General features: G+C 43.0%; 1 protein-coding gene across 1 annotated transcript in view; it reads right to left on the bottom strand.

The window, feature by feature from the left end:
- The window catches only part of LOC119954732 (cat eye syndrome critical region protein 2-like), a 109,160-nt gene extending 104,543 nt beyond the window's left edge, over nucleotides 1-4,617 (bottom strand). Inside the window, exon 1 of the mRNA XM_038780254.1 lies at nucleotides 4,518-4,617. Coding sequence (XP_038636182.1) covers nucleotides 4,518-4,565 — 48 coding nt within the window. The 5' untranslated portion in view covers nucleotides 4,566-4,617. The remainder of the gene's footprint in view (nucleotides 1-4,517) is intronic.
- Nucleotides 4,618-25,466: the final 20,849 nt, after the last annotated feature.

The following is a 25,466-nucleotide window of genomic DNA, read 5'->3' as shown; positions in this document are numbered from 1 at the left end:
AGGCCGATAAACTCCCTGGACATGATGGGTTGCATTCCAGGATATTAAAGGAAGTAGCTACAAAGGTAGTACATGCACTGCGAGTAATCTTCCAAGAAACCTTAAATTCTGCAAAAATCCCAGATTGGAAAACTGCCAATGCAAAATGTCTATTCAAAAAGGGAGGCAAAATACTGGAGCTATAGGTCAGTGTAACTTCTGTCACTGGGAAAATGTTAAGATTGCATTATAAAGAATGTAATAGTAGGGGGCAGCACGGTGGCGCAGTGGGTTAGCCCTGATGCCTCACGGCGCCACGGTCCCAGGTTTGATTCCGGCTCAGGGTCACTGTCCGTGTGGAGTTTGCACATTCTCCCCGTGTTTTCTTGGATTTAGCACCCACAACCTAAAGATGTGCAGGCTAGGTGGATTGGCCGTGCTAAATTGTCCCTTAATTGGAAAACGATGAATTGGGTACTCTAAATTTAAGGAAAAAAAGAATGTAATAGTAGAGAATTTAGAAATGCATAATATAGGGCAGCACAGTGGCGCAGTGAGTTAGCCCTGATGCCTCACGGCACCGAGGTCCCAGGTTCGATCCCGGCTTTGGGTCACTGTCCGTGTGGAGTTTGCACATTCTCCCCATGTTTGCGTGGGTTTCGCCCCCACAACCCAAAGATGTGCAGGGTAGGTCAATTGGCCACATTAAATTGTCCCTTAATTGGAGAAAATGAATTGGGTATTCTAAATTTATAAAAAGAAGAAATGCATAATATAATCAAGTAGAGACAGCATGGCTTCCTGAAGGGGAAATCATGCCAGTCAAATTTATTAGAATTCCTTGAGGTGGTAACGAGGAAAGATAAAGGGGAACCAGAATATTTAATATGCTTGGATTTCCATAAAGCGTTTGATAAGGTGTCACACAATAGTTTACTTAATAAGATAAGAGCTCGTGGTGTTGGGGATAGTGTTTTAGTATGAATAAACTGGTGATTTAACAATCACCTGCTTTCCAATATATTTGCCATTAATTTACTCTCATGAGCTCTCACCCTCCCTCTTGCCCTTGTCTATTACTTTTAAAAGGCTATCGATCTGTAATTTCTTCCAGTTTTGACAAAGAATCCATACCCGATAGGTTAACTTGTCTGTTCTCTCCATCAGCGCTGACTGTCCAAATGAGTGCTTGTAGCATCTATTGTTTTTGTTTTATGCCTCCAAAAAAAAAAACCCTCTTCACCCACGGGATGCAGTGACACAGTGGTTAGCACTGCTGCCTTACAGCACCAGGTTAAATTCTGACCTTGGGAGACTACAGGAGTTTGTCCCGTAGTCTCCAATGGTTGGGTGGGGTTACGGGGCTGAGGTGTGGGCCCAAGTAGGGTGCTCTTTCAGGTGGTCAGCACACGGGCCGAATGCCTGCTTCTGCACGTAGGGATTCTATCATTCTATGATGATTAAATAAAGAAGGGGGTAGTGTGGTGGCGCAATGGTTAGCACTGCTGCATCGCGGCACTGAGAACCCGGGTTCAACCACGTCCACGGGTCACTGTCTGTGTGGAATTTGCACATTCTCCCCGTGTCTGCGTGGGTCTCACCCCCACAACCCAAAGATGTGCAGGGTAAGCGGAATGGCCACACTTAATTGCCCCTTAATTGGAATTTTTGAAGTTACATTGAATTTACAGCTCAGTACTGGTTCATGTCAGTGTAATGAATCTCTCTAACCTTACTTAATCTACCATCATAGCCTTTTATTCCTTCCTCCCTCATGCACTTTTCCAGAATCCCCTTAAAACCATATTTGCCTCAAACATGATGATGGGTCCCACATTCTCACCACCCTCCAGGTAAAAACATTTCTTCTGAGTTTCCTATTGAATTTATTGGTGGTTAATTATTCAGATAATCCAGGTCCTCAGCGCCGTGGGGCAGCAGTGACTGCATCACCGGGCCGCCCAATTCAATGTAACTTCATGAACTGCCCCTACAAGCCTGGTTTCAAGGCCTGAACCCAGTACAATAAACGCAGGCGCTTAGCACAGAGATTGTTTTAAGACCAGCAAAAAATTGTTACGTTTTTTTTCATGGGATGTGGGTGTCACTGGTTAGGCAACCTTTCATTGTCTATTCCGAATTGCTCTCGAGAAGGTGGTGGTGAGCTGTCTTCTTGAACCCTGTTGTGTAGGTACATCCACAGCTTTGAGAGGTGGGGAGTTCCAGGATTTTGATCAAGTGACAGTGAAGGAACAGAGGTTTTAGTTCCAAATCAGGATGGTGAGTGGCTTGGAGAGAAACTCTAAGCTCCTATATCACTGCTGCCTTTTGCCTAGGTGGTGGAGGATGCAGGTTTAGACAGTGCTGCTGAAGGAGCCTTGGAGTGTTGCTGCAGTGCATTTTGTAAATTGTAGACACTACTGCTACTTTTCTTTTTGCCATGTGCATTTTAAATGTGCTTTTAACTGAAGAAAAATCATAAACACCATGTCTACTGTTTGATAAAACAAAGCCAAGCATTCCTTGTCATTTCTGAGCATCAAAGAATCTTTCACACCGACTAAACCAGAAAAAGGTAGATCCAACCAGCGATGGCATCATTCCTGAATCAAACTGCAAACCTCAATTTAGCTCCAATCATAGAATCATAGAATATACAGTGCCGGAGTCCATTCGGACCATCGAGTCTGCACAGCCCTTGGAAAGAGCACCCTAATTAAGCCCACGTCTCCACCCAATCCCCATAAACCCAGTAACCCATCCTAATCTTTTGCACACTAAGGGGCAATTTAGCATGGCCAATCCACCTAACCTGCACGTTTTTACTTGGGAGGAAACCGGAGCACCCGGAGGAAACCCACGCAACCACAGGAAGAAAGGGCAAACTCCACACAGACAGTGACCCAAGGCCAAAATTGAACCTGGATCCCTGGAGCTGTGATGCAGCAGTGCTAACCACTGTAATACCGTGCCACTCAATGAGTTCTAACAGTGTTGATATTCAGGCATGAAATATCTTCCAACAATGACAATGACAACATTTCAGGCCTAAGTGACTGCAGCGTTTCAGTTACCAATACAAAATGATAAATGCCAAATTTACAAATCATAATTCATTCCTGGCTCATCACAGTTGGTGAATGCTAGCTTGGCTGGACGATGACATTCAGTGGTGTGAAATGCCATATAAATACAAGTCTTTTTTCTAAACTCCATGTTCTGGGATGCCCTCCCTATGTCCCTTAATACTGTGCTTTTCTGAACCCCAGTTAGCATGCCTAACCCCACACCCCACCCTATTAGCATTCCCAACCCTTCCCCCACCACCCAATTAATTATTAACCCTTCCCCCCACCCTGAGTATGCCTAACCCTTTCCCCCTCCCAGTGAGCATCCCTAACCCTTGAAGTGAGTATGAGTAACCCTTTTCCGATCACTACTAAAGGTTTTATTTTGGTTCTGTAGTTTTGAACACAAGTTGTGTGGTACAATCTCTCAATCCTACATTGAAACATCAGTGAGCTGAAATTGTGATCCCGAATCCTTAAGTGCTTTAATGTGGAAAAACTGCTTCAGTGTTTTAAACCAAAATTTGGCACCCAACCACATAAGGATATATTACAAAAGGCGATAAAAAGTTTGGTACCTTAAAGGGGATACAGAGAGGTTTCGGAGAAGAATTCCATAGCAGAGAGCTGAGGCAGTGAATATATGGCGGAGTGATTAAAAATGGACCAGTATCAATACAGTACGCCCACAAATGATCGTCACTTAAGAGTTCCCAAACTCCACTTCCAAAATACGCTTTAAAATCTTCTCTGATAAGGCTTTCCATTGGTAGATCACATTCCAAAATCCACTCCACGTTTTGTAAAGGACTCTTTTGAACAGTGCTTCTGCTCCACTTTTACCAGATAATCCACTCCAGGTTTTACACCAAGCCCTTTAAGAATTTTTGTCTCAACTGCTTTTACACACAAATTCCTATATCCAGCCACTGATTGCTCCACAATTATTTTAATTAACGTCTCTCAAACTGTCATAAGATACCACTTCAGGTATCTTTTCTGACTTCTCACTCGCCAATTCATTTACAATTCTGTGACTTGAAATGAACAGTATTGTCCTGGTCCCAGTTTCTCTTCATTCCTCTAATTTCCGGAAGTTGCTATACCTTAGAAATCTGGCACATTCTCAACTATTTCTCCATAGTACAGCTTTTCTTCTAGCAAAACTAAGAGAGATGTTCCGTCTCAAGCTGTGTGCCACCAACTACTGTAACTTACAGTTAAAACTAAAGAACAAATTAAAGTTTTCCTTTACAAGGGTCTGTAGTTGCCGAGCAATTATATTTACTCTTCGCACCATAGCTTCCTCTATTACAGTTTGAATGTAACCAACCAGCCACACACACAGCATGTCCAGAATGAATCTAACCACAGGTCCCTTCCAGGCACACAAAACATAAATTAAACTTATCTAAAACTATACCTTATTTCTAATGTTTACCAATACAAGTATATATCCCTTAAAATTACCTTTGTTTCCGAACACAATGCAGATGAGAGTACTATCAACTGAGGCATGGCCAACAGAAAAATGCAGAATTGGCCAACGATGGAAAAGCACGCAGCATGTGCTGCAAAATGGGGCTAAAGCTGTGAATGAAAACAACAATTATTAATTTAACGCATTGGGAGAAGCAGAGGATGTTGGGGAGAGAGCTGAAAGGGTGTAGGGTTCAATGAGGCAGGCAGAATTTAGGATGAGTTACAGTTTATATGGAGTGTAACCTAGGCAACGAGTGAGTGTGATTCGTGAAGGTGATGATGAGTTTCAGCAGTAGTGGGATGCTGCAGCACCTATATGGGGTTGTGAGCGGCTTGCAACCACCTTCAGGGAATCTAGGGATTTAAAATAAACATCAATCTTGCTGGCGAGAAAAGCACAAAACGATGGCTGTGTTAGCTTACAGAAGACCAGTAACTAAACTTCAAACAAATTACCATACAAAGTGACTTGAGGCACTTGTTGTTTGAAAAAAACTAATTTATTCAAATTTGTTTTTATCATGGACACCTTGTATTCATACAGCAAATTTAAGCGAGAAAATATCCCAAAGCGCTGTGTGAAGATGGGGCAGGGAAGCAATGAAAATGTTTTTAAAAGGACAGAGGTTGACCCATGGTTTGAGTTGAAAGGTGACTAAATCTGGGACAAAATGACAGGTGCAGGGGCTTAGGAAATAAATTCCATCCGAAAGCACATGCGAGTATTTTCAATGAGAAAACATTTCCTGTCTGAGACTTTCTTTTTTAAAACAAAGAGGCGACAATTGCATTGAACCATCAAAGTAAAGCAAATAAATCACAGTATCGTGGTGATAATGGGCCACGTCATATGAAGGTAAGATGACATTTTTTGTGGATGTCATCTTCCTGATTCAGATGAAGCAGTGTTCCTCTTGACTTAGCAGTGTCACTTTCAGTGTGACAAAATTCACATTTAGAGATTGCATTTTATTTACTGTACCGCTTCATCACCTGGCGCCAAACTTAATTAAATAAAAACAGAAAATGCTGGGTAAACTCAGCAGGTCTGGCAGCATCTGTGGAGAGTGAAACAAAGTTAAGATTTTGGGCCCATGTTTTTAAAAAAAATTTAGAGTACCCAATTCATTTTTCCAATTAAGGGGCAATTTAGCGTGGCCAATTCACCTACCCTGTACATCTTTGGGTTGTGGGGGCGAAACCCACGCAGACACGGGGAGAATGTGCAAACTCCACACAGACAGTGACCCAGAGCCGGGATCGAACCTGGGACCTCCGTGCCGTGAGGCAGCAGGGGCTGACCCACTGCGCCACCGTGCTGCCCTCGGGTCCATGTTACTCTTCTTTCGAGCTGGTGTTCTCTCCCTAGATTCTGTCATACCTGCTGGCTTTTTCCAGCATTTTGTATTATTTCAGATTTCCAACATCTGCAGTATTTTGGCACTTCACTGTCAGACACTATGAATTATATCCCGAATTTACGTAGTTATGCAAAAGTCTTTCAAACTGTACGAAAACACGAAAGGCACTTGTTCAAACACTGCATGTGTCTTGGCTCCTGACCCAGACCCAAGTTTCCGTCTTCCTTTTTTCAAACATGTGCTGCCTTCCGTCTGGACACAGGTTTTTGTTTGGTTTCCATCGGCAACATTTTACATCACCATCTGATTATACTATGCACAAAACATTTGCACTATGTTTGGCAGATGTCCTTCCTTGTTAGCATCCCAACAACTTCATTACACTCTGGAATACTCTCTACTCTCAAAAATCACCTTAAAACCTACTTTCGTGACCATGCCTTGAAGTCAACTAATGCATCTCCAACTGCAGCTTCCATCTGCTTTTGGCCTTGTGGGACATAAAAGCAATTTGTTGCTGATCACAAAATCTACTATTTAAGGAAACATCAAGAATTTCTATTGCTGTTTGAATCAAAGGAAAATGCCCAGAGAATCAATGTGAATTTAGAAGCATTGCCTGCATTATTCATTTTGTTTTTGATGGCAGCGAATTATTTGAAAAGTACCTGCATGAAGATGCAAGTTAACATTCACAGTATCGTCCACAATTATCACCAAGTCACCACATTCCAGCGCCTGTTCGGGTACAGAGGGACAATTCAGAATGTCCAATTCACCTAACAGCATGTCTTTCGGGGCGTGTGGGATAAAACCGGAGCACCCGAAGGAAACCTAAGCGGACACGGGGATAACGTGCAGACTCCACACGGACAGTGACCCAAGCCGGGAATCGAGCCCGGGTCAATGGCGCCGTGAAGCAAGAGTGCTGCCCACGGTCGTGGGGGTGAGACCCGGGGGAGAATGTGCAAACTCCACATGGGGAGTGACCCAGGGCCGGGCTTGAACCCTTGTCCCTGGCGCTGTGAAACAGCACTGTTAACCACTGTGCCATCGTGCCGTCCCGGATTCAGAGTTTGACCTTTGTTAACGGTATTGATGGAAGGCAGAGTGTGACAACGGAAGTTTACTGCCGAATATGTCAACACTTGCTGTCATCAGTTGTCTTTCAGATCCAGGCTGACGCCTGCGCATGGGCATGAATTTCTGCCGTGAGTCTCTATGTGACTGAAAGAGCCAATTATTGACCCGCCGACTTTCGGGCACCAGGGGCAAGATGTCCCACAGGCTAGTGAGATGTGGAGTACAGGATGTGCTTCTTTTTCTTTCCTTCTCCAACGCTGCTCTACCTTATCATTAAGACACTGTGACTTGAAGCATGAAGCAGCTTTGTGGACAAGCTGAACGATTGGTAGCATGCTCCTCCCAATTGTTAATGTCAATGCTGGACAGCACGGTGGCTCAGTGAGTTAGCCCTGCTACCTCACAGCGCCGAGGTCCCAGGTTCGATCCTGGCTCTGGGTCATTGTCGGTGTGGAGTTTGCACATTCTCCCCATGTTTGCGTGGGTTTCGCCCCCACAACCCAAAGATGTGCAGGGTAGGTGGATTGGCAACGCTAACGTGCCCCTTAAATTATAAAAAATGAATTGGGTACTTTGTAAAAAAAATTTAAAAAAAATTAATGTCAATGCTGTTTTTTTATCCCCTAGAATATTGGCTATTTGAGTTGAGGAAACAGGATCTGGCAGGGGAGATGCTTTTCGACCATCCAGGTACAATCAATTGTAGTCGGCTTTGCTTGAATTCTTGGGTGCTTCAAGAAGAAAAATAGCATTTGTTTGTTAGTCCTCCTGCTGAATCTGGAGGATGCAGTAAAAGTGTTGCTTACAGTACTTCTCTAGCGCTCTGACGTGTCACTGATAGTCCACGTCTCACTGCAGTACATCAGTAACACACCGACTTTGTACAGTCGGGCTTTTGTTGACTTGTGGAGTTCTTTGTTGTCAAACATTCACTGCCATCGTTTATGGAAAGCTAAGCTGGGGCAGTGATCTGGTGTTCTGATCTCATCAATGGCAGTCTTCTGACAGACGTCACTGTCAAGGCATGGGAAGTGCTTAACAAAAGTGCACTTCCCAATACCAATACTAGAGGTTAGTGGACAGTACATTGCTTATATGGCTGCGTGTACTTTGAGGAATAAATCTGGATAATATCTGCGATGAAGGAACTGTCTGTTGTAATGAAAACATACTACGAATCACTATACTTTCTTCCACTGCAGTGGGAGAAACTCAACTTAGGGTTAGTAGATATGGCCTTACTGCTTATATGCTAGATATACAAGGAGAAAGAAGCTTCCGTCAATGGGAATATAGACGAGTTGGCCATTCAGCTCCTCCAGCCTGTACCACCATCAAATGAGATTATGGTTGGTGTTTAACTCAACTTGGTTTACCTGTCTGTGTTCTATTCTCTTGATACCTTTGTCTAACAAAAGTATTGAATATTTCAACTTACCCAGCATCCACATAGCCTTTTGGGAGAGAACTCAGTTTTCCATTACTGTCTGAAAAACTGCTTCTCTTTTTCACTCCTGAATAGCCCAATCTCATTTTAAGTTTATTGCCCCCTATCAAGTCCCTTAATCATTCTAAATATCTGGCTTAGGTCAAGGCACAAGGGAATTCAAATAAAGTTGATACAACCTCTCTTTAATAAGGGCTGGTACCATTCTACTGAATTCTGCCATATGCCATCCAAGGTCAACATAAGTTTTCTAAGACAAAAACAGAAAATGCTGGACAATTTCAGCCTGTGGAGAGAACAGAGCTAACATTTTGAGTCTGGATGACTCTGTCAAATCTTTGTCAAAGTCATCCAGACTCGAAGCGTTAGCGCCTGTCAGACCTGCTGAGGTCGTGCAGCATTTTCAGTTTTTGTTTCAGATTCAGATTCAGTAATTTGCTTTTATTTATGTAAGTTTTCGACGGGTTGACCCCCAAAATGTAATCCAATACTCCAGAGAGGGTTCCATCCAAGCTCTGCACAACTGAACGGTCACTTCCTCTCGGAATTAAAACCTGCTGGAGATAAAGGTTAACATTCAATCAACCTGTTTTATCACTTTTTGTACCTGTGCCGGGATTTTTAATGACTTTGGTACACGGACATCCAAATCCTTTTGCCCCAACACTGCTCTTGGTCTCTCACCATTGCCTAAATATTCAGATTGATTTTTTTTGTCAAGTCCGAAGTGGATAATCTCTCAATTCCCAAGTGAACTCCATTTGCCATAGTTCTGCCTTAATCTACAGTTGCAACTTCCTGCTCCAATCTATATAATTTATTACATCTCCCAACTTAGTGCCTTGAGCTATACAACTCTGTAAATCAACAACATATACAGTAAAAAGCTGAGACCTCTGGGCTTTTAATAAGATACAAATTTAATGTGTAATTGAATGTAAAAATATTCGTTTTCATAGAATATCTTAGTCATCGGTAAATCTGATAGTATGCATGACATACTAGTCTATTGCTAAATAATTTCTAAATAATGTTTCTAAATAAACATTATTCTAAATTATTTAGAAACAGGAGTCTGCACGTCCTCCCCCTGTGGGCGTGGGTTTCCTCCGGGTGCTCTGGCTTCCTCCCACAGTCCAAAGATGTTCGGGTTAGGTGGATTGGCCATGCTAAATTGCCCGTAGTGTCCTAATAAAAGTAAGGTTAAGGGGGGGGGGGGTTTGTTGGGTTACGGGTATAGGGTGGATACGTGAGTTTAAGTAGGGTGATCATGGCTCGGCACAACGTTGAGGGCCGAAGGGCCTGTTCTGTGCTGTACTGTCCTATGTTCTATAACATATTCCTGTATTGCAAAATGCACTATGCAAAATACTTCCTTTATTTCCAATAACACATGATTGCGTGCGGCTGTTATAGACAAAGATCACAATCACAGTGCGTCACCCTACTGCTGTCTAATTTATACACACATACATTCCTGTAGTTTTGGACAGAATTATTTACATCTATATACCTACAGATAGGCAGTCCTCTCTCATGTACAGTGTGTCTAGTCTGATCATTTTAAAGGGAGAGATTGTAAAAGGATCAAGCTTTTACTCAACACATTACAGATTTATTGTTTTGAGAGAAGAATTTAATGCAGATAATTAAATATTTGGGTTCTAATTGGACCAGCAATAATTGACACCGTCATTTCCACTCCCCGCCTCCACTCCCTGCATCCATCACTAAAATAAAATCAGACTCTATAGCAGCTTTCTAAATATAGTTTCAATGTAATACTTGACATATTCCATTACCTATGCAGAGCTAACCAAACTCCATCTTCAAGTTTGTTTAGTGAAAACATCAAGAAATACATTTGATAGCCATAAAAATCAGCAGCAATTGGGCACTACAGATGTAACCCAATCAGGTTAACATATTTGAGATCCAAAACTACCATCTATTTGAAGCTTTTTATTTGCAGTTTAAGCTCATCAAGTACTGCTGATAATATATTTTCCATTTTACTCAACATTATTCCCCTTCTTAGTATGATACACTGTAGTATTTTTCTTTCCATTTCATTCCAACTCAGAACTCAAAGATCACATATGTGTCATAACAATTTTATACTTTCCTCTTGCGCTGAGTTGAAATTATTTAGAAACAGTAGAAAATTGAAATAGTACCTTCAGTTAACACTTTAATAGATTAAATATCTGTCCATCAAAAGAATCAAACTTTGGTACAAAATAATATTTACTCACTGACTATGGAGAGTGACCAATTTTATTTGCATTCCTTCTGACTTTCTGCCCAGTGGATAAGCAGAGAATTTGGTCTTAGTTCTCTCACTATTGTGCATGTGAAGTTGTGTCTGCAAGCTCAGAGTTTCTGGGACATCAGGAATTATCTTGTCTCCATTCAACAATGGTCATACCGAGATCAGAATGTGCGCGCAGGAGCAGAACACAACGCAAACACAACAAATATTGACTGAACATATGAATAAAGTACTGACTCATTAATAGAATTAATGGCCAAATATGGACAAAGATTTGCAATGAATGTGGGAGTCACGGTAGACAGATCCCTCAAGATACCAGGAAAGGTCTGATGTCAAAAAAAATTAAGATTTTAGATTTCTAACAGCTATATAGATCAGAGGAGGCAATTCCATTAGCATTTGAAACACTGGTCATGCCACAGAGTGATTCATTTCATTCTTCAACCCAAGCTACAGGAAGGGGCAGCAAAACAGGAGAGCAGAAGTGTGTATAAAAGAGGAAAATTTCCAAATGACTAAGTCCAGAGGTGGAGTGGATGATTCAGGCATTTTGAAATGACATTTGAAAGCACAAAAGGGACAAAGCATAAAGAAGGGACAAAGAACAAAGAAAGGTACAGCACTGGAATAGGCCCTTCGGCCCTCCAAGCCAGTGCCGACCATGCTGCCCGACTAAACTACAATCTTCTACACTTCCTGGGTCCGTATCCCTCTATTCCCATCCTATTCATGTATTTGTCAAGATGCCCCTTAAATGTCACTATCGTCCCTGCTTCCACCACCTCCGGCAGCGAGTTCCAGGCACCCACTACCCTCTGTGTAAAAAAACTTGCCTCGTACATCTCCGCTGAACCTTGCCCCTCGCACCTTAAACCTACGCCCCCTAGTGATTGACCCCTCCACCCTGGGGAAAAGCCTCTGACTATCCACTCTGTCTATGCCCCTCATAATTTTGTAAACCTATATCAGGTCGCCCCTCAACCTCCGTCGTTCCAGTGAGAACAAATCGAGTTTATTCAACCGCTCCTCATAGCTAATGCCCTCCATACCAGGCAACATCCTGGTAAATCTCTTCTGCACCCTCTCTAAAGCCTCCACATCCTTACGGTAGTGTGGCGACCAGAATTGAACACTATACTCCAAGTGTGGCCTAACTAAAGTTCTATACAGCTGCAACATGACTTGCCAATTCTTATACTCAATGCCCCGGCCAATGAAGGCAAGCATGCAATATGCCTTCTTGACTACCTTCTCCACCTGTGTTGCCCCTTTCAGTGACCTGTGGCCCTGTACACCTAGATCTCTCTGACTTTCAATACTCTTGAGGGTTCTACCATTCATTGTATATTCCCTACCTGCATTAGACCTTCCAAAATGCATTACCTCACATTTAAGGAGTAGATTCAGGTTGGTTGCAGGGTAACACCAAGTTAAACAAGGTTTGCCAATTTAATATATCTTATGCCTCAAACCATTATTGAAAGCCAGGAATTGCTCTGGCTGTGTATTAAACCAATGATAAACTGCAGATTGGATTGCATGTGTAAGACAATCAAAAAAGTGACAAAGATAGCTGCGATAAAAACAAAAATAAAACTCATACTCGCAATACAAATAAATTACAGACTATTGTTTCCTATTCAGCTATAAGAGATATCCCCGTACAGTACAAACATAGCTCCACCTGCCCAAACAAACTGCATTTCCATCAGTTGATAATGAATCAACTTTGATAGAAACCACGTTAGCCAATATTGCAAACAATTCTCTCTTTCAGCTGTGGCATTAATCTGCTTGCTCAGGGGGACAAAAGATCACATGGCCCATATTTCGAAGAGCAACGGAGTTATGCCTGGTGTTTGGCCAATATTTCTCCCTCAACTAATATCATAGAAAAAAGGTTGTCTGGTTGTTATTACATTGCTGTTTGCGAGATCTTGCTGTGCACAATGACTCCTGAGTTTCCTAGATTACAACAGTGGCAACATTTCAAAAGTACTCCATTAGCTTTAAATCGCTTTGAGATGTCTGGCAGTCAGGAAAGGCGCCATATAAATGCACCTTTCTATTTCATTTCTCTTTTCAGGGTGATGATGCACATTCCTCTCTTAAAAATTTTTAAGAGTACCCAATTAAGGGCCAATTTAGCGTGGCCAATCCACTGACCCTGCACATCTGTGTGTTGTGGGGGTGAATCCCACGCAAACACGGGGAGAATGTGCAAACTCCACATGGACAGTGACCCAGAGCCGGGAGCGAACCTGGGACCTCAGTGGCGTGAGGCTGCACCGCTAGCCAATGCGTCAGCATGCTGCCCCCACTCTCTTTTAAACGTGCCATCGGGCAACACGGTGGCTAGCACTGCTGCATCACAGCATGAAAGACCCGGGATCAATCCTGGCCCCGGGTCACTGTCTGTGTGGAGTTTGCACATTCTCCCCATATCTGCTTGGGTCTCACCCCCACAACCCAAAGATGTGCAGGGTAGGTGGATTGGCTATGCTACATTTCCCCTTAATTAGAATTTTTATTTATTTAAATGTGCCATCATTACTCCTCATCTCAAAAAAAATCTTAACCCCATCATCTCTGCAAATGACTGCTGCATCTAAACCCCCCTCTCCAGGGCAGCACGGTGGCCTAGTGGTTAGCACAGCTGCCTCACGGCGCTGAGGTCCCAGGTTCGATCCCGGCTCTGGGTCACTGTTCGTGTAGAACATAGAACATAGAACAGTACAGCACAGAACAGGCCCTTCGGCCCTCAATGTTGTGCCGAGCCATGATCACCCTACTCAAACCCACGTATCCACCCTATACCCGTAACCCAACAACCCCCCATTAACCTTACTTTTATTAGGACACTACGGGCAATTTAGCATGGCCAATCCACCTAACCTGCACATCTTTGGACTGTGGGAGGAAACCGGAGGACCCGGAGGAAACCCACGCACACAGGGGGAGGACGTGCAGACTCCACACAGACAGTGACCCAGCCGGGAATTGAACCTGGGACCCTGGAGCTGTGAAGCATTTATGCTAACCACCATGCTACCCTGCTGCCCCAATAATGTGTATTATGATCATGATGATAATCTTTATTGTCACAAGTAGGCTGACATTAACACTGTAATGAAGTTACTGTGAAAAGCCCCTAGTCGCCTTATTTGCACATTGTAGAGTTTGCACATTCTCCCCGTGTCTGTGTGGGTTTCACCCCCACAACCCAAAAATGTGCAGAGTAGGTAGATTGGCCACACTAAATTGCCCCTTAATTGGAAAAAATAATTGGGTAATCTAAATTTAAAAAAATAAAAAAATAAAAAAAAATAAAACCCCCCTCTCCAAAGTCCTTGAACCTCTGAAACCGGTTCCCATGTTAACTTCGTATTTGAATCTCTCCCATTAGATTCTGACCCTTTGCCACGATACTGAAACAGCTCTTATCAAAGCTAGCCTATGTGGCTATGACAAGGTAAGCTGGTCTGCCTTGTTCTACTCAATCTCTCAACAGCTCTGGACACAGTTGACCATACCATCCTCATCAAATGCTTTTCCACAGTCATCCAGCTGGAGGGACCGCTCACACCTAGTTACATTATTAACTATCTAGTCATAGCCACAGAATCACTTGCAATGGCGTTTCTTTGTGCTGCTGCACCGTAACCTCTTGTATGTCTCAATGACCTATTCTTGGCCCCTCCTACTTCTCGTCTACATGACGTCCCTCAGTGACATTATTTGACGGTACAGTACACTGATGACACCCAGCTCAACCTCACCACCACCTCTCCCAACTCCTGCACTGTTGCTAAATCATCAGATGGTTAACAATGGATGAGCAGAAATTTCCTCCAATTAAATACTGGGAAGACTGGAGCTGTTGTTTTTGACCCCCGCTCCAAACTCTGACCTCCAGCTACAAACTCTATTTCTCTCCCGAGTGAGATTGAGCCTAGCCTGTTCACACCCTCGGTGTCACATCTGTTCCAAAGTTGAGCTTTCGATTTCTTATTAGTGTTAAGACTGCCGATTTCTACGTCTGTAACATCATTCAACGTCACCTGTCTCAGCTGACCTAAAGGTGCATGACTGTTATTCTGGGCTTGGTTACCCCAATGCACCCCTGGCTGGTTTCCAATATTCCACCTTTTGTAAACAGGACCTCATCCAAAACTCTAGTCTGGCTCTTAACTTGCGACAAGACCCGTTCCCCCATCACTTATACTCACTGATCTATAACGATTCCTGGTCAACCAACATCTTGACTTTAAAATTCTCACCCTTATTTTCAAATCACTCCATGGCCTCACTTCTCCCCATCTGTAACTTCCTCCAGACCCACAACTTTCCGAGATCTCAATTCTTCTCTAATTCACGCCTCTTTGTACATCCTCAAATTTAATTGCTCCAGCACTAGTGGCATGCCTTCAGTTGCCTGGACTCCAAGCACTGGCAATCCTCCATATACCCTTTCACCTTTAAGACACTCTTAAAACCTTTGTCTTTAACCAAGCATTTTTGGCCATCGATTTTTGGCTATGTCTATGTAATACATTGTGTATTTATTGCATGTCCTATGTTTTTGTTGCATTGGAATGATCTGCCTGGACTGCATGCAGAACAAAACTTTTCATTGTACCTCGGTACACATGACAATAAATCTACGTCTGATATTTACTTATGAAGCTTTGGTGTCATTGTGGTTTATGATGTTCCTGTGAACTGCCTTGCAATGTTATATTACATTAAAGATGTCGTTCTACGAAGATTAATGGCAAAAGCAAGAAATGGTAGCAGGAAAATAAGATGGAGAAATAATCCACATGGTCAGCTTGACTAAAAGGATCTACAATGTGCAAATTATTTTAAGTTGGTAATATTCCTGTGTCCTAATCACAATGTTGTACATTCAAGTCCCACTATAGATTTGAACATAATCGCCACAGTACTTTTTTGTGGGGGAGGGGGTTAATATGAAGTTCAAGGAATTCTCCTGGTGCTTTGGCTAACATTCCTCCCTCAAAAACTGCACCAAATATAGATTACATTAATTGGTCGTTGATTCACTGCTGCTTGTGGGACCTTGTGGCCTTCAAAAGTAATCCTTTGGCTGTAAATCACTGTCGTTAATCCGGAGCATGATGATGAATGTAGGAACGTTTTAGATATATTGTATTGTGTGCCTGTTGGAATAAGAGGTCTTACAACGCCAGGCTGATGAAGGACCTGCGCTCTGAAAGCTAGTGATTCCAAATAAACCTGTTGGACTTGAACTTTCTGTGTTGTAAGACTTCTTACTGTGCCCACCCCAGTCCAACGCCGGCATTTCCACATCATTATTGCAACAATGTTATTAAAATAACTTAAGTTAAGGTATACAGATGTATGTCTGTTAAAGTTGTGAGTAAGGGGTTAACAGCTGTGATTCACTCACGGGGGGAATTTTTCAGCCCTGCCCTGTGTGTCTGTTGCTTTTAGTTACATTTTTAAGGTTCTGCTCTGGTTTCGGAGGAAAGGTGGTGTGTTTCTCAGACTGACTTCCGAAAGTTTCTCTCACAAGGACTTGTGCATAAATGTGTAAGTCACTGAGTGTTAACTGTATTAAAAAGTGGCATTTGATCTGCGTGTGGGGATTTTGCTTAATTGAAAGTTTACAGGTAGATGGGAAAGTAAGCTCAAAGACGTTGGTTTGTTAGATCTGTTTAACTGTTAATTGAAAAGCTGTTTTTCTCTTGGAAGTTAATGCGGTAAATTTGTTTGTTTTAATATAAAAGATCCATAGGTGTCAGTGGAATCACTCCTGGAACTAAGTATCCTTTCCTTACAATTCACAAAATTAAAAAATTGTATTAAAAAAATTTTTTTAATGTCTTTTTCCAATAAAGGGGCAATTTAGCATGGCCAATCCACCAACCCAGCACATCTTTGGGTGAGACCCACACAGACACAAGGAGAACATGCAAACTCCACACGGACAGTGACCCAGGGCTGGGATTGAACCCGGGTCCTTGGCGCCATGAGGCAGCTGTGCTAACCACTGCACAATGTGCCGACCCAAATTAAAAAAATTGTTGAGGTCTTGTCCGAGCTCCTAATATAAACTGGTGTCTGGCCTGGGTACAGTAACAATAAGGCACTATGCAATATGGCAGTATATAAATGCATTGCTTTATTTAAAATAATGACAGAATTTATTGCATTATTTGGAATTTCATAATCGTAGCCAACATCCCAACCCATGCAAAATGATGAAAGCTGCCTTGCAAACAACACAATTTTTAAAAATCGGAACGAATAACTTTTCCAATGCAAAAATTTAAAAAAAGATCTGTATTATGGTTCTATGAAATTGTTCAGGAGATATATTGCACTGTGACATGAGGTAAAACATTGAACCATGCAAGAAGGTCAAAGCGCGCGAGCACCGATCTCAAGAGGTGGTGTTGCTCTGTAAATGACTGAAGTATCTCCAGGAAATGGGAACTTAGGACTGTAATTCCGGGTACCCGATTGTTACTCATTAAGCCGTACTTCAACAGAAAATATGCCTGCTTTTTATAAAAGCTGCACCTTCAATTTAATAAATGCAGCACCCAAGTTTTATAGTGCAAACATTTCATTCATGCCTCATATATATATATAATATATATATATATATATATATATATATATATATATATATATATATATATAGACTTTTAAAATGTTATACATTAGAACATAGAACACAGTGCAGAAGGAGGCCATTCGGCCCATCGTGTCTGTGCCGACCCACTTAAGCCCTCACTTCCACCCTATCCCCCTAACCCAGTAACCCCTTCTAACCTTTTTTGAATACCGAGGGCAACTTAGCCTGGCCAATCCACCTCACCTGCACATCTTTGGACTGTGGGAGGAAACTGGAGCACCCAGAGGAAACCCACGCAGATACAGGGAGAATGTGCAGACTTCGCACAGACAGTGACCCAGCAGGGAATCGAACCTGGGACCCTGGCGCTGTGAAGCCACAGTGTTAATCACTATGCTACCGTGCTGCCCACATGTGTTAAGAATCGTCTGTCAACTCTGTGGCTGGGGACCCAAGCAACATAGGCAAGTTTTTGTTTTGATAAAACCCCAATGCGTTCATGGATTTCAATTCTTCCATGGGCTAAATTTTCAAAGTTGGCTTTGCCTCTACATCTTTCCAGTCATCAAGCAAGGGCACCACGGTGGCACAATGATTAGCACTCTCAATGATTAGCAGCCTCAGATCACCAGGGACCCAGGTTTGATTCCAGGGTGCCTGTATGTAATTTGCACCTTCTCCCCTGTGCCTGCTTGGATTCCCTCCCACCGTCCAACGGTTTGTAGGTTAGGTGGATTGACCATGATCAACGCATGGAGTTACAGGAATAGGGCAGGATAATGGGCCTAGGTAGAGTGCTCTTTCAGCAGGTCGCTGCAAGCTCAATGGCCTCCTTCTGCACTGTGGGGGTTTGATGGAAATATTCAGGCGGAAACATAGGAACGCAAGAGATAGGTGCAGAAATAGGTCATTCACCCCCTCAAGCCTGCTCCTCCCCCAAGTTGAGGAGTGGAGAAGGCAAAACGGTCAGCATTCCCAGCCGTGGAGAAGTGCTATAAATGGGTGCCAGTATGTTCTTGCATGTCCAATTTGTCACTGGAAATTTGATTTTACAAATGAGTTAAATTTACCATTAAGGATAATTAATTACTGAAACATGCTCAATAATGGACTTTTTTTAGACATTGAATAATAAGTTGCTATCCCCATGAACTACAGTGATTTTAGTCTAAGTGAGATCTTGTGTTTTTATTAAAACATGTAAACTATGAAATTTAATTCACACAGCTATAAAATCATTGGAAACTCCTTCGCATTATAGAGTACCCTGTAATAGAAGAAATAAGCAGAATGCTATTCAGTCCCTGTGCACCACATCGCTCCTAGCAACACTTGTAGCTAGTAATTCAAATGTAACTTTTCTGTTCTTCCCTCATAGCCTTTAATAAATTTTTGTTTATCTAATTTCCTATTAAAAGTTAATATATTCCACATTCTAATAACTCTTTCTGCAAAAGTATTCTAAATCTTCCCTTCGTGCTTCTGGCAATAACCCCAAATTATATATCCTCTTGTCACCAATTTACCAGAGTGAAAATAATATTTTGCTAGTTACTACCTCAAACACTTCATAACTTTGAACATTCCCATTAAATATTCCTTCGACATTCTCTGCTCCATTGAGTGCAGCTGAACCTCCCCCCCCCCCCTTCCCCCAGTCCCTTGGTGTAACCATATCATTTTATTGATGAGTGAATTATATTCATCGATATTTACTTTATACAAATGAAATTATACATAGAATTCTGATTCAACAAGATATAATTTAATTTCCTTCATCTAACACTCGCAAAAACTTACAGCCTCAGCAATTCCTCTTGATGCCTATGGAATAATTCTGTGTTGCTGTGGAAAGTCATTTCTAAATTGGTTCCAGTTATTGTACTGCTAAGAGCACACCAAGCCTCCAGTCCTGACTCAAGCTGAGACCCCGACAGGCGCCATCTCTTCCCAGCATCTCACTTTGTGAGAACTCAGGCCAGAGGAACAACGCATGCAAATTAACTCAACGGTGATCTATCTTCTTTGAACTTTTGATGCATTCTCTTTCAACTGCATGCAACCCCAGAGTCAACTCTGCTCTATAGTCAGCATATTTGAACAGTGTTACCATCCCAAGATTAAAAGCATCAGCTTTCTCGAAAGGAAATTAGATGCTTGCAATAACAGTAGACTAAAGTTCTCTCCAGGAAAAGCTTTAACAATGACAATCTTGCAGATGTGTAATCAATTTACACAAGTCATAATATTGAATATCTAAAATTGACTGACCAATATGGTTTGGTTAATGTGGTTACTTTTCATTTCACTGTATATCATTCACTTTGTGTGAACTATGAATATAAATAATGATTTGAAAAGGCAGACACGTGGTTTACTTGAAAAATCAAAGGGTGAGATTCCCTGGCCTCCTCCGCGGCGCGTTTCCTGGTGACGGGAGAGGTCTCACCGTTCGCTGGTAGCGGGATCATCTGGTCCTGCCACTGTCATGGGATTTCCCATGCCGCCGGAAAACCCGCTAAGGGGTGCGCTGTCAGCAGAACCGGACAATCTCATCCCAAACCTAATTAAAAGGAACAATCTCAAAAATGTCACTTTGCTTTTACAAGCATCTGCAATTTAATTACTAGATTTCAAATGGAAAAGACACTAAATGAGGGAAATGAAAGGGACTCCATGGAGATCTGACTTCATTACTGCCCAGATAGTTCATTCACTGATAGTCAAATTGGACTTCATTTTTTCTTTGCTTTTGTGGTAACTTGACCACAAGGAAGGTTGTAAAACATGGTGTAAAAGTTATCTTCTTTACTTCAGAAAACATTGAGGTAATAATTGGTTTGGCTTCAGACACCAGCAGCAGCTAAACACAAATACACACAAACTACTCGTGGCTAAACTGAAAACCTGCGCAGGCCTCGCTCCCGATGACATCACAGGCTCATGCACATAACAGGCACAATCAAATAGGAATATGCTTATTAAAACACTATAACACTTCTCTCTCCCCCCTCCCCCGCCTGATGTGCCATCACAGAGGCTGGTTTAGCTCACTCAGCTAAATCGCTGGCATTTAAAGCAGACCAAGCAGGCCAGCAGCACGGTTCAATTACCGTACAAGCCTACCAGAACAGGCGCCGGAATGTGGCGACTAGGGGCTTTTCAAGTAACTTCATTTGAAGCCTACTTGTGACAGTAAGTGATTTTCATTTCATTTCAATTTCCACAGCAGCATTTCCTTCTGCCGTGATAGGGAAACCTAGCCTTCGCAGAGTCGTGGATGGAACTTGGTGTCTCAGATGACCCTTCCCTTCGTCAGTTTCACCACTAACGATACTGGACTACTTTGGTTCAGAAAAACTCCAGGCAGCCATTATTGGTTACTGCCAAAATTCCTGACATAGACACAGTCATCCGGATTGAAATGCCTCTCCTTCCCACTCTCGCTTTAACATCTGGATGTAGCAGATTCAGGTGAGGCTTTGCCTCCCTACTAATTCAACGTGAATGCCTGGTTCTCATTTGTGGCGTGATATGGTATTTGAAACAGGAATTGAGCGAGCCTGGTTCCAAAGAACCGCCTGCCATTCTCTTCAGTCCTTCTTTCAGTGTCTGAACATCTTACTCTGTTAAACCATTCGAAGCTGGGTGGAAAGGTGCATCCACGCTTAACATTCAAGAAACACGCAGATGAGCATCATCAACGTCATCTACGATTTGCAAACGACCGTGGGGTGGAACGACCATTCTAGACCCCCAATGAATGCAACCATCCTGCACACTCAGCTCATCCTTGCATTTCGTATATGGTCTCAGTTCCTTATCCTCTATAACCAAAGGCCAACCCTGCATAAGGAATCTTCTCACACAAGACAAACAAGGATCTCTATCCGTCCACGGTTTAATCTGTTTGGCATTCACAGGAGAACTTGAAAGTCATTGGAAGAAAATTGTCGGAGGAAATAATGTCTTGATTGGCATGTCTGGTAAAGGAAGACGACTTAGTGCGTCTGGGTTTGCATTGTCCTGCCCTGCCTTGAACACGAATTGAACTGGTAGGCTGGCAACGAAAGCCCAGCACTGCAATTTGTCGAGGCAATGGGAGGAATGCATCTGGGCACATTAAAAAGGCTCATCAGGAGTTTGCACATTCTCCCCATGTCTGAATGGGTTTCACCCCCACAACCCAAAAGATGTGCTGGCTAGGTGGATTGGCCAGCTAAATTGCCCCTAAAATTGGGACGCAAAAAGGCTCATCAATGGCATATGGCAGTTTGTGCATATGGTGAATGAATGCCCATACAATATACTGATTAAACCATTTCACAGCTAAAGCGACGGCTAGATCTTCCTGTCCTAGATGCAAATATCCTTTCTCAGCTGTTATCAGCGTGGAGATTCAGATGCGTGCACTGCCCCGATGCCATAAGGTGAGGTGTCACATGTCAACAACAGAGAATTCCCTACAACACTGTCCACTGTCATTTGAAAAATTGCCGGATTGGAATATACCCAAAAGACGGGAGGTTGTATGTGAACATGCCCTTGTGGGTGTTGATTACGCTGTTTTGAGTTCTCCTCTAATAAGAGCTGTTGGTAGGCTTGACACGTGTCAAGGTTGGAGAATGTCTTGTTTTTAAAATAAATTTAGAGTGCCCAATAACGTTTTTCCAATGAAGGGGCAATTTAGAGTGGCCAATCCACCTAACCTGGGTTGTGTGTGTGTGTGTGTGTGTGTGTGTGTGTGGGGGGTGGGGGGGGCAGACCCAAGCAGACACGGGGAGAATGTGCAAACTCCACACAGGCAGTGACCCCGGGCCGGGATCCAACCCGGGTCCTCAGCGCTGTAGGCATCAGTGCCACTGTGCAGCCCCACAGAATGTCTTGCTTCCTGCCGTTCAACCCTTGGCAACAGATTCGGGTCCAGCTTGAAAACCTGATTAATGGCAAGTTTGTAATATATGCGCACAGTACCATCGCTATTAAGAACTGGTACAATTGGAGCTGCCCGGTGTGAGAACTGAATAGGGTCAATGATTCCCAGCCTTTGCAGCTGCTCAAACTCCTCCTCCACTTTGCCTTTCACCTCATAGGGCAGTGTCCTAAACTTTAAAAAGCGAGGAGTAGCTCGAGGATCTACGAACAATTTAACTGTAGTGCCACGCTAGTACCCAGTTCACCTTTGAAAACCTCGGAATGTCATCCTCTGTTTGCGTGATTTATCTCACCCCACTTCAACTGAATTTACCTGAGCCAATCACGCCCAATTGGACGAGGCCCATACCCTTTTACTACCTGGAGCCGTGCTCTTGCTTCTAGGCTGTTATGCACAATGTCCACCTCAAACGCTCCAAGTAATTGTATAGTTGCAGCAGTGCAAGTTCAACGGTTAATCCCTGGGCGTCACAATTGCGCAGTGGTTAGCATTGCTGCCTCAAGGCGCATAGGTCCCAGGTTCGATCCCGGCTCTGGGTCAGACCGTGTGGAGTTTGCACATTCTCCTCGTGTTTGCGTGGGTTTCGCACCCACAACCCAGAAACATGCAGGGTAGGTGGATTGTCCATGCTAAATTGCCCCTTAATTGGAAAAAATTAATTGGGTACTCTAAATTTATTTTAAAAACAAAGGTTGATCTCTGCCCAAGTACGGGGCTGGCACTTACTTAGAGCCCAAATCCTCCTGGAGGTCTCCTCACTGATGACAGATGCACCTGTATGCGCCTCCATCTTAAGCTTCTATCCATCGACTTCCACTGTAGAATAGGCTCCACGCATGCCTCACTCACATTAGGCATCATGTAGAAGTGCTCCTATTCCTGCTCTGTGCTTTCCAGATGATGCATAGCAGATGGAGGTTTCTTTGAATTTGAAATTCCCTGCCCAGCCTTTGACTTGCTTTTAGCACTCCTGCACAATTTAGCCAAATATCCCTTTTTGTTGCAATTGAAGCACACAGCGTCCTTGAACTTGCAATGATTGGCACAGAGTGTGTCGCCATACCTGAAACATTCCACCACATTTGCCTTTTTGTTTGCTGGCTCTGTTCTTATTTGATGCACTGCACCCACCTGTGGCCCACTATGTGCCTTCTGAATATCTTTTGAACTGCTGGCAGCCATGTCCACATAACGATCGCAGAGCAGACCCCAACAACGACTAGGATGCTGGAGAGCAACCCCAATATTTTAGGTTCATTTTGTAAAACTGTGAGGAAAGGGTACTTCACTTTCACGCAAAATAGGAATATGGTGTACTAAAACAAAATTTATTACTAACACAGTATTAAAATATCTTTAACAACACACAAGAAAATAGTTTACAATTACCCCTTATACAATGCTAATCAATAGTGGCACAATAACCCTCAACTGCTATCTTTATTTTCACTCAAACAACAGAACCATCTCAACTCTCAATCCACTTTTAACTAGTTAGCAGGCTCAGAAATACTTGATGGAAAGAGATGTATTTTGTAACTGTTTGAAAAGATAGACCTGAACCCTGTCAAATCAATGCAGAATCTCTGGTTGTATTTTTTTAAATAAATTTAGAGTACCCAATTATTTTTTCCAATTAAGGGGCAAATTAATGTGGCCAATCCACCTACTCCGCACATTTTTGGGTTGTGGGGGTGAAACCCACGCAGACACAGGGAGAATGTGCAAACTCCACATGGACAGTGACCCAGAGCCGGGATCGAACCTGGGACCTCAGCGCCGTGAGGCAGCTGTGCTAACCACTAGGCCACCGTGCTGCCCGAATCTCTGGTTGTATGTCATCAGAAACGGCTTCTCAGCTTTCCTTCCACTCAGAGGCTAACTCTGAACCTCGGCATCTAACTGCTTCAGCCCCCGGTTCCTCCCATTATCTACATCTTACTAAACTGAACACACCGTCTCTAATTACTCTGCAGGGAACCCTCAATCGAAACAATAGTCCATTAGCCCAAACCTTTACAATGCTTTAACTGCACTTTCACTCTAAAAAGCCTAGCTGTCTTGCAACCTAGGATTTTTTTTAAACACTACTGCAGCAGTCATACACACTAACCCAAGCTTTTAATTCTTACTGCATCAAATACTAATAAAAACAATATCTGAAATTCCTAGATTGCATAAGACATGGGCAGAATTAGGCCATTTGGCCCATCGAGTCTGCTCCGCCATTCAATCTTTTTGATTTGATTTGATTTATTATTGTCACATGTATTAGTATACAGTGAAAAGTATTGTTTCTTGCATGCTGTACAAACAATGCATACCGCACATAGGGAAATGAGAGACTGCAGAATATAATGTTACAGTTATAGCAAGGTGTAGAGAAAAGATCAACTTAATACCAGGTAGGTCCATTCAAAAGTCTGATGGCAGTGGGGAAGAAGCTGTTCTGGAGTAGGTCGGTATGTGACCTCAAACTTTTGTATCTTTTTCCTGACGGAAGGTGGAAGAGAGTATGTCTGGGGTGCGTGGGGTCCTTAATTATGCTGGCTGCCTTTCTGAGGCAGCGGAAATTATAGATAGAGTCAATGGTTGGGAGGCTGGTTTGCGTGATGGACTGGGCTACATTCACAACTCTTTGTAGTTTCCTGCGGTCTTGGGCAGAGCAGGCTCCATACCAAGCTGTGATACAACCAGAAAGAATGCTTTCTATGGTGCATCTGTAGAAGTTGGTGAGGGTTGGAGCGGGCATACCAAATCTCCTTAGTCTCGTGAGAAAGTAGAGTCGTTGATGGGCTTTCTTAACTATAGTGTCGGCATGGGGGGGGGGGGGGGGGGGGGGAGACCAGGACAGGCTGTTGGTGATCTGTACACCTAAAAACCTGAAGCTTTTGACCCTTTCTGCTTCGTTCCCATTGATGTAGACAGGGGCATGTTCTCCGCTACGCTTCCTGAAGTCGATGACAATCTCCTTTGTTTTGTTGACATTGAGGGAGAGATTATTGTCGTCGCACCAGTTCACAGTTCATTCCCATACTCTGTTTTGTTATTGTTTGAAATCCGACCCACTACGGTAGTGTCATCAGCAAATTTGAAAATCGAGTTGGAGAGGAATTTAGCCATAGATATATAAGGAGTATAGTAGGGGGCTGAGGACACAGCCTTGTGGGGCACCGGTGTTGAGGATGATCGTGGAGGAGGTGTTGT

This window comes from Scyliorhinus canicula, chromosome 20 (genome assembly GCF_902713615.1).
Source record: "Scyliorhinus canicula chromosome 20, sScyCan1.1, whole genome shotgun sequence".
NCBI classification, from domain to species: Eukaryota; Metazoa; Chordata; class Chondrichthyes; order Carcharhiniformes; family Scyliorhinidae; genus Scyliorhinus; species Scyliorhinus canicula.
Note: the sequence above shows the minus strand (reverse complement) of the source record. Positions and strands in the feature narration are given on the sequence as shown.